The sequence below is a fragment of the Azolla caroliniana genome, unplaced genomic scaffold, assembly GCF_043228905.1.
Source record: "Azolla caroliniana isolate FFs.n. ecotype wild unplaced genomic scaffold, voAzoCaro1.0.p SCAF_18, whole genome shotgun sequence".
Lineage (NCBI taxonomy): Eukaryota > Viridiplantae > Streptophyta > Polypodiopsida > Salviniales > Salviniaceae > Azolla > Azolla caroliniana.
In genome coordinates this window covers 5,339,359-5,348,877 of record NW_028230453.1, presented here as the reverse complement: position 1 = coordinate 5,348,877, position 9,519 = coordinate 5,339,359, and the positions used below count along the sequence as shown (strand labels likewise).

General features: G+C 42.0%; 1 protein-coding gene across 1 annotated transcript; it reads left to right on the top strand.

The window, feature by feature from the left end:
• Positions 1–465: 465 nt before the first annotated feature.
• Positions 466–9,226, top strand: LOC147852220 (uncharacterized). Its single transcript, XM_087334426.1, has 4 exons — positions 466–3,107; positions 3,364–3,421; positions 3,842–3,979; positions 6,440–9,226. Exons 1-4 carry the CDS (start codon positions 466–468, stop codon positions 8,981–8,983), a joined length of 5,382 nt encoding a protein of 1,793 aa, XP_087190552.1. The 3' UTR covers positions 8,984–9,226.
• The last annotated feature ends 293 nt before the right edge of the window (positions 9,227–9,519 follow it).

The following is a 9,519-nucleotide window of genomic DNA, read 5'->3' as shown; positions in this document are numbered from 1 at the left end:
TTGGCTCAATCATTTATTACATGTGTGGCAAAAGAGTCCCGACTCCTCCCACTTTCATCAATTGAATTGAACCCAATGGAATCGGAGAGGGAATTACACGCTTGTCTATTGTATTCATAGTCGAGACACTCTCTCCTTCTTGTGCCTCTCCTGTTCCCATCCATCAATGCCTTCCCTCTTCACAACTCTTCTTTTTTTTGTTTTTTTTTTCTAAAACAAAGCTCTTTCCAACACTTATAAAAATTTTACAGCTGTGAATGGTACATATATACAAATCCCAAAAGGGACTCAATAGTTCTATCTTATGTGGAGGCCCACTCACTCAAGAAAGGGAGAGACTAATGTTTGTTGGACGACCATTGTTGGGTGAAGGCTAGACGTTCTCTTTTAGCTCCATTGGACACGGCTCTGATGCCAATACTTTAGACATAATAATCTCTCTCACACACACCCAAACACTTTCTCATGGCTCCCATGTTCCTCTTCTTCCTCCTCCTCCTCCTCCCTCCTCCTCTCCTCCTCTCTAGCTTCCATGGAGCCTTGGCTGCAACACCACTGTATCAGGCTGGAAATGCCCATTTCTCAACTCACACCAATGCTTCCACTAATTCCTCTTCTTCCGGATTCTGGCTCTCCGACAACGGAACCCTCACTTTCGGCTTCAAATCCCTCGGCCTCGACCAATTCCTTCTTTGCATTTGGGTCACGGCCGACGCTAACCGAACTCCACTATGGTGGCCTTCCATCTCTACCCCTAGTGTCACACAAGGAGCTACACTCAACTTCACTAGTAATGGAAACCTCGAGCTCTCAGATGGAAACAATCAATCCATACTTTGGAGTACCCCTATCTCCAAAGCTTCCTTTGCAAAGCTTCAAAATTCTGGAAACCTACAGCTTCTTGACCAGACCATGAAAACTATACTATGGCAGAGCTTCTCGGACCTAAGAGACACTCTGGTAGTGAGGCCAAGAGACAATGCTTCTATTAATCCACTATCTTCTATAGTAGTAGATAAGTCTTATCTATTGCAATCTCGGCCAAATGATAGCTCTTATGGTCCCCCCGGAAGGTTCCATCTTCAGACCGATACGTCCACGAATGTTTATCTACATGCATTAGATAGTGCCAGTAATGTGGACTTTATCTACATATATGCATACATGAATGTGAGTGAAGATTTTTTCAAGCTTACCCGAGATGGAGGAAGAACATATCAAGACAATTCATCCATGCCCATGAGCATGCTTCGATTAGATCCTGACGGGAATCTTAGGATCTACGCTTGGAATGCTTCGTATTCTACATGGGACAATGTATGGTTTTTTATCGGCAACAAATGCCTCTTGGGAAGCCCTTGTGGGGCATATGGTATATGCCAACAAGACACAAATGGATCTTCTTTAACTTGCAGTTGTCCGGTCGGTTATCAACCTGTGGATTCTCAGCTTGTTTCTAGGGGGTGCGATAATAACTTGAACTTGAGCGGCATATGTGAATCGGATCGTAATGGGTCCTTATCCATGGTACCGAATGAGCATAGCGACTATAATTATGGTGACTTAACCAGCCAAGTCGTTAACGATATAGACGAATGCAAGAAACTATGCCTGGATAATTGCGATTGCATCGTGGCATCATATAGGCAGGGCGATAAAACTTGCTTCGTTAAGGGTAATCAAAAAACACAGCTTCTCATGAATGGCCATACCACAAATGGCAATACTCTACTGATGAAGTTGTTGGTGTCCTCTCCTCCATCTTTAGTAGGAGGAGCTACTAAAGATGGAGGAGGAGGGGCCAAGAAAGGGGCAGTTATAGGGGCAATTCTGGCGGCTCTCATCGTAGTGTTGCTAGTCGTCGGTTCCATCATAATGTGGACAACAGGATATGGAGATATGATCCTCGGAAAGATGAGAAAGGATGAGTGTGTGAGGGTAGTGAGTGATGGTGGGCCGATTAAGTTCACATACCATCAGCTGGTAGAGGCAACTCAGAATTTCAGTGAGTTGTTGGGTGAAGGGGGCTTTGGGAAAGTATACAAAGGCAGAATCATAGTGGTGATGGAGAATGAGAAAAAAGCAAGAGAAAAGCAGCTCCCTGTTGCTGTGAAGGTGCTAAAAGACACCATGGGTGCAAGCCATGGAGAAGCTGACAGGCAATTCAGAGCAGAAGTGAGCACTCTTGGCAAGATCCATCATATCAATCTAGTGGATCTTGTGGGCTACTCCATCGGAGGAGGAGGCCGAGCTCCCGGGAAGAGGATCTTGGTATATGAATACATCGAGAATGGATCGGTAGCCAGGTTCCTCTCCGGAAAACCCAAGCCTCTTCCATGGGCGGTCCGATACTCCATAGCTGTAGGAACGGCCCGAGGCATTGCATACCTTCACCATGACTGCAAGCCACACATATTGCACTGTGACATTAAGCCCGAGAATGTGCTCTTAGACCATGGTTTTACGCCCAAAGTGGCCGACTTCGGATTGGCGAGGCAGCTAGAAGAGGTGAGGAGCAATCTACATATGTCGGGTGCACGAGGAACAAGGGGCTACATAGCGCCCGAATGGTTGAAAACCGTCGAGATCACATCTAAAGCGGACGTCTATAGCTATGGCATGGTGCTGCTTAAGCTTGTGAGGGGGTTCCATGAGAGAGGGAATGATGATGAAACCCTTGTGGATTGGGCATACAAGTTCATTTCAGGCGACCATATCGATGCGAGCATTTCAAATGGAGAAGAAGAAGAGACCGTCGACAGGGAAGAGCATCCACAGGGTCAGATTGATGAGCATGATCATGAGAATATTGGCATCCCCAACAGAGAAGTGGAATTAGTACCAGATAGTGTACAATCAGATAAGTATGCTGAAAACCTTGAGAAAATTCGAGTCCTTAAGATCGGGCTCTGGTGTGTCCAATATCAGCCCGAATCGCGACCATCCATGTTGCGAATTCTTCAGCTCTTCGAAGGAATCGGTGACGACATTGGGATCCCTCCGTACCCGGCTCCGAGTGCGATCTTAGTAGGCTATCAAAGCAGTAGCAACTCTGCAAATATGCAATCCTACATGGCAGAATCGGATGTGATTTTCTCTGCAAGGTAGCTAGCTTCATCAGACCTTAAGAGATTGAGCTTAGACTTGACAGTACTTATCCAATGCAGAAAATCTATTTGTATGATAGTCTAAGTTGGGACTACCCCCTCTAAGACAAACAAGCCAAGCAAGTTGCACAAAGGGAGATTCATAGTAAATAGTTGTAGAAGAATAAGGGACTTTTAGGAATTTAAGGTACTATCTAACAAAGAATAATAATTGTATATATATATATATATGTATGTATGTATTCATATAGGTTAGTGTGTTGAATAAAAATGAGAGACTAAATTATCAACATGATTGGTCCTACATTTCACAGGTAGATGTTCATTGTGAACAAATCTTACATGAATAAGTTCTTAAATTATTTATTGTCGTTTTTATTTAATATCTGTTATTTATATGTAAATACATATTAGTATGTAGTAATTCTAATATTAAATATTCTAACACCCCAACTTAAGGTAAACAACCAATTTGTTTGATTTCTTTAATTTGAGTCCTACCCTTGGAACAACATAACCAATGCCTTTTGCTGGGGGTATGGTATGGGTTTTGTGAGAAAATCAGCCCACATGGTTGTGGGAGAGGTGTATTCAAGTGACATCACTTTTGCTTCGACCAAGTCTCTGATAAATGATGACAAGCTCGAATATGTTTGTTTGATTAATTAGCGCAAAATATCTTCATTTCTTTTAGTTTGAAGATATCAAGGTCTTCAATGATTTTCCTTATCTAGAGGCCTTCTTTTGCGGTAAGGGTTGCATTAATGTACTCAGCTTTAGTACTCGAAAGTGCAACAAAAGATTGTGTTCTAGTTCATCAAGCAATTGTTGCACCTGTAAAAGTGAAAACCATCCCAAATGTAGATCTTGAGGTTGGTGTGGACATAGATTGATCTGGGACTATCATACAGTGGATAATTTGGAAGGTATGGTCACTGTGTGGAGATAGGTTTAGAATCTACCATCTCAAACTTTTGGAGAATTTCTTCTACCAATTTCTTTTGAGATAGAGAGAGTGTATCCTTTTATTTTATTTTGTGTAACTTTTATGCCTTGAAAATGTTCTATGGTCCAAGATACTTCAATGGAAACGTCTCTTTTAGTTGAGTGATAAATTGTTGCATGGGTTTGGTGGAGTATGAGGGAATGGGTAAACATCATAACAAAATTTGTGGGTTCCTTCCATGTCGTGAAGCTACGTGTGTACATATGCTACACGAGAGGGACCATCGGGGACCTGAACGAGAGAGGATGGATGACTCGAAGGCTCATTAGTGTTGAATGATCTCTTCTCTTTTCATTTTTAGGATTATGTTCTTCATGTTTGAAGTGTCATCATTTCCATGTGTGGTGACAAAAGCGCCCCACAAATCTGGTAAGGCACCCAAGATTAAATCAAATTTCATATCTTCATCAATTTTTTTATCCGTTGATAATGCTTGTTCAGTAGGTAATTGCCATTTTCTAATGAATGAATCAATTCCGTCAATTCTTCCATTTCCCATGTGACGAGGTCCAAGTCCCCCAAGATCTTGCTCGAGTAGCACACGCACGCGTTTATGCAACCACTAGCCACCAAAGACTAGTCCCAATGGCCATATTCGGGCCTTACATACGAAGGAGCCAGTCCTCATTCTCTCCCTTGAAGTTCTTAGATTCACACATTTTACTCCATTGAGTGTGGTGCTCTCTCTCTCTCTCTCTCTCTCTCTCTCTCTCTCTCTCACACACACACACACACCAATTTTAGAGTAGTCGCGACTTGTTCCAATTTGTCCCGACTCCCAACTCATGTTTTGGTTTATTCCCAATATTGGGACTAATGTAATATTTTGAGTTCTTGTGTTTGTTTCCATTCATGTGTTCTTGTATGTGATTAATTGAATCTTGATTTTGGGACATAACAATGTGTGTGCAGACTTTACATGTGAATATAATTAATGTAAGGTTTGTGTGTGTGTGCGCGCTATAATTGTGTGCATATGTATGTAATTATTTTAAGTGTGTGCTTTTGTGTGGACTTATGCTTGTACATATATCTGAATGTGGAATTGAAAGTGTGAGCAAGCATGTAGGCGCAAAGTGTACTAGTACATAGTTGTGTTTCATTCTAAAAGTGTATGGCTTATTTGTTGTGGCCTATGGGCGTTGTGGAACCTCAAGCTCTTTGCTAGAGCACATGGGTAGTAAATTGGTAGGGTGATTTATTCGAGTTTAGGTTTTATGGCTAGGGCAAGCTCTCCCTTTACCTTCTTCTTCAACGACTTTGACCCACGCTCTTGCTAACTTGATTTTGATGTTCTACACTTTACAGTGAAGTTTCTTTCTCCCTCTCTCACACACTTTGATGTTCTAGGCTTTAGGGTAAAGATAGGATGCATTTACATAAAAAGTGTAAATGTGTCCTATTTTCCAAGCCATTTCATCATACTTATATCCATCCAACCATGAGATGTTGAATTATGCGTCTTTTGAAGTGTTTTACTACTTCCTATCCAGTTCTACGACCATCTTGATACAAGTTTTAATAAGACATATTAAGAAAGTGCTTCGCCACCATCTCCATTGACTTGGAGATGCTACCACTATATACTTTGACCCCATCGAGCAATGATGGTGAGAGCGATGTGTCAAACATATATTTTACTGAGAACTCACCATTTGATTTCTCTCTCGTTAGAGATGCTCTGCGATGCCAACCAGGTGATCATCGAATCGATTCATGGCAACAGAATCACTCCATGGAGAGCTGAAGGTTTACCCAATCGACAAGTGGCTCATTCGATGGCCATAAATACACGGTTCTATCTTTATATCGAGAGGCATCACGAGCGAGAGAGACCCTTTGCTTCTTCTTCTTGTTGTGGCGAGACCTAGAACTGGGGACACCAAAAGTAGTTTATCTCGGGACAGACAGTCCATGTGCAAACAAGAACCACGAATGACAAAATAAAGTAAAGTACGATGATTGTGTTCATCCATACATTCAGGAATAATCATTTGATTCATCATAATGTAGAGTTGTTGAGGGGATTTTTTTCTTGGGTCTACATGGACCTTATTTTCAAAGATGCCCTCCCTCTCTGTCTTCATCAAATCAAACACATTTATAATTTATTAACATTACATTTAAACATAACTCTCCCAAACATAAAATCAAACACATTATGATTTTATACATTACATTTAAACATAACTCTCCAAACATAAATCAAACACATTATGATTTTATACATTACATTTAAACATAACTCTCCAAACATAAATCAAACACATTTATAATTTATAAACATTACATTTAAACATAACTCTCCAAACAAACACATTGAAAGACCAACAAACAAACACTCTGTTCCTCCATGGCCCCCCAATTCTTCTTCTTCTTCCTTCTTCTTCTTCTTCTTCTTCCTCTGTTTCCTAGCTCCCATGGCGGAGGAGCCATGGCAACACGATGGTACGAGGCCGGCAGCACCGATGCCCGTTTCTGGGCTAGTACTTCTACCTCTTTCTCTGCATACTGGCTCTCTGATAATGGAAACTTCACCTTTGGCTTCAAATCCTTAGGCCCCCAACAGTACCTCCTCTGCATCTGGATGACTGCAGACCCAAAAAAAACACCTCTCTGGTGGCCTCCCACCGATAACCCTATTCTCTCACAGGATGGAGCCAGTCTCACCTTCGCACGCAATGGAAAGCTTGAGCTTACTAATGGGAACCTACAGATCGTTTGGAACGCCCCCACTGTGAATGCTTCATTCGCGAGGTTCCAAAACAATGGAAATCTTCAGCTTCTCGATGTGACAAAGGAAAATATACTCTGGCAAAGCTTCAGTGACCGCCATGACATTCTAATAGTGAACCCAAGAGATTCAGATGATTCTCGTTACCCATTAACTTCTTTACTGATCGATAAAAGTATTCTATTGCAATCTCAGTCGAACTATGTTTCCGGAAGGTTCCATCTTGAGATTGATGAATACCCAAATGTTTCTTTACACGCATTTGATAGTGCCCATAATGTAGATTTTGTTTATGCATTTGCACAATTGAATATGACTGAAGATTCATTGGGGCTTAAGGGAGACGGAGGTAAAATATATAAAGTAAATTCATCCATGTCTGCAACTCTTCTTCGATTAGACCCTGACGGAAACCTGAGGATCTATGTCTGGAATACCTTGCTGTCCACATGGGACAAGACATGGCAACTTATTGACAACAAATGCTTGATAGGAAGCCCTTGTGGCGCCTACGGCATTTGCAAGGAAAACATAGATGGGTCTCTTGGTTGCACCTGTCCAGCCGGATATAAAGCCCTGGATCCCCACTCTAATTCACTCGGGTGTAATAGTAGCTTCAGCCTGACCAGTGCATGTGATAAATCAGGCGGTAATAATACGGACGGGCAGTTTTACATGGCCGAAAACAAGCAAAGTGATTATAGCTTCAATGACTTGACCCAATGGAATGGTACTGATATAGAGGGTTGCAAAAAACTATGCTTGGACAATTGTCATTGTATTGCAGCATCATTTAGGATGAGTGACAAAACTTGTGTCCTGATGGGTAACCAAAACACATCACTTCTTATGAATGGCTACTTCAAAGATGGTAGTACTCTATTGATGAAGGTATTGGTCTCGACAAGTAATGGAAGGGTGAAGATTGTCTGGGTAGGTGTGGTAATTGCCATGGTAGTTATGGTCATTGCCATTGGCATCATGAGTAGGTGGTTGAAGAGAAATCGTGGCCATGGATGTGGACCGATGATGTTCGGAAAGAGCAGAGGTTTTGAGTATCGAGTGATGATGGGCGATGGTGGACCCATTAAGTTCACATACCAGCAGCTGGTAGAGGCAACTCAGAATTTCAGTGAGTTGTTGGGTGAAGGAGGCTTTGGGAGAGTATACAAAGGCAGAATCATTGTGATAGTCGACAAGGGGGGGAATGCAAGAGAAAAGAGACTCCCTGTTGCTGTGAAGGTACTGAAAAGCAGCAGAGGTGGGGGTCATGCAGAAGCTGAAAAGCAATTCAAGGCAGAAGTGGGCACTCTTGGCAAGATCCATCACATCAATCTAGTCTCACTTCTGGGCTACTGCATCAGAGAGCGAGCTCAAGAGAAGAGTATCTTAGTATATGAATACTTAGAAAATGGATCCTTGAGCAAGTTCCTCTCGGAAGAGGTGGAACCACCACTCTCATGGGGAGCACGGTACTCTATAGCTCTAGGGACCGCACGAGGCATTGCATACCTTCATCATGAGTGCACGCCACAGATATTGCACTGTGACATAAAGCCTCAGAATGTGCTCTTAGACCATGATTTTATGGTGAAAGTCGCTGACTTCGGACTGGCAAGGCAGTTCGAAGAATTGAATAGCCACTTAACTATGTCTTGTATACGAGGGACAAGGGGCTACATGGCTCCCGAATGGTTGAGAACCGTTGAGATCACATCGAAAGCAGATGTCTACAGCTATGGTATGGTGCTACTAGAGCTTGTGAGGGGATTTCCTGAGAGAGGAGATGATGGTGAATCACTTGTGGATTGGGCATACCAGTTCATTTCATCAAACCAAGATGGGGAACATAAGGAAGCAAGCATTTCAAATGGAGAAGGGGACCCAGCAGTGAATTTGTTACAACCAGATAAGCTAAAGGAGGGTATCGAGAAAACCCAACTCTTGAAAATTGGGCTATGGTGCGTTCAGTATCAGCCTCAGTTACGGCCATCGATGTTGCGGATTCTTCAGCTCCTCGAGGGAAATGATATCGAAGTCAAGATCCCTCCTTACCCATCTTCTAGAGTGGCCTTAGAAGGTAATGAAGACTATAGTACCTCTACAACTATAAATTCTTACATCTCTGCAAGGTAGCTAGCAAGCAATTCACATTCAACGTCCAGCAAACTAATGGATAAAAATGGGGCTCCAGTGTATCAGTATATGCCACTGCATAATACATTTTTGGTATATGAATCTACATACATATACATGTATATATCCTACTTATATTTGTCAACATAATCTTTGACAGGAGCCATCATATGTATATAGCCGGCATTTGCCTTTCTTTTCATGTAATGAAGTGTATGTAAACACCTTGAACAATTGCAAGAAGAGTTGTTGGTTCCATTATATCATTATGCACCCATCTATGATTCCAAATTGGCCAATGTCTAAACATAAGATCTTAAATCATATGGTAAAATGTGGCATGAGGCTAAGGTGAACACCTCATATCATGGATCCATTCATTGGCATTGTTAACACAAAGATGAATCTTGATGCTGTGAAAGATGAGATTATGATAATGCATGGTGATGATGACGGTCATAGGGCTTGGTTGTCCAATGTTTGATTGAAGTTTAAGCATAAAAAATTTCATTGCGATAGACAAAGAAGTCCCATCC

What these genes read in the sequence shown, in the direction of transcription:
- LOC147852220 (XM_087334426.1), top strand. Translation starts at nt 466, where the DNA reads ATGGCTCCCATGTTCCTCTTCTTCCTCCTCCTCCTCCTCCCTCCTCCT. An exon ending in ATTGGTCCTACATTTCACAG is followed by an intron (nt 3,422 to 3,841) that starts GTAGATGTTCAT and finishes TTCCTTATCTAG; the next exon opens with AGGCCTTCTTTTGCGGTAAG. An exon ending in TCCCAAATGTAGATCTTGAG is followed by an intron (nt 3,980 to 6,439) that starts GTTGGTGTGGAC and finishes ACACATTGAAAG; the next exon opens with ACCAACAAACAAACACTCTG.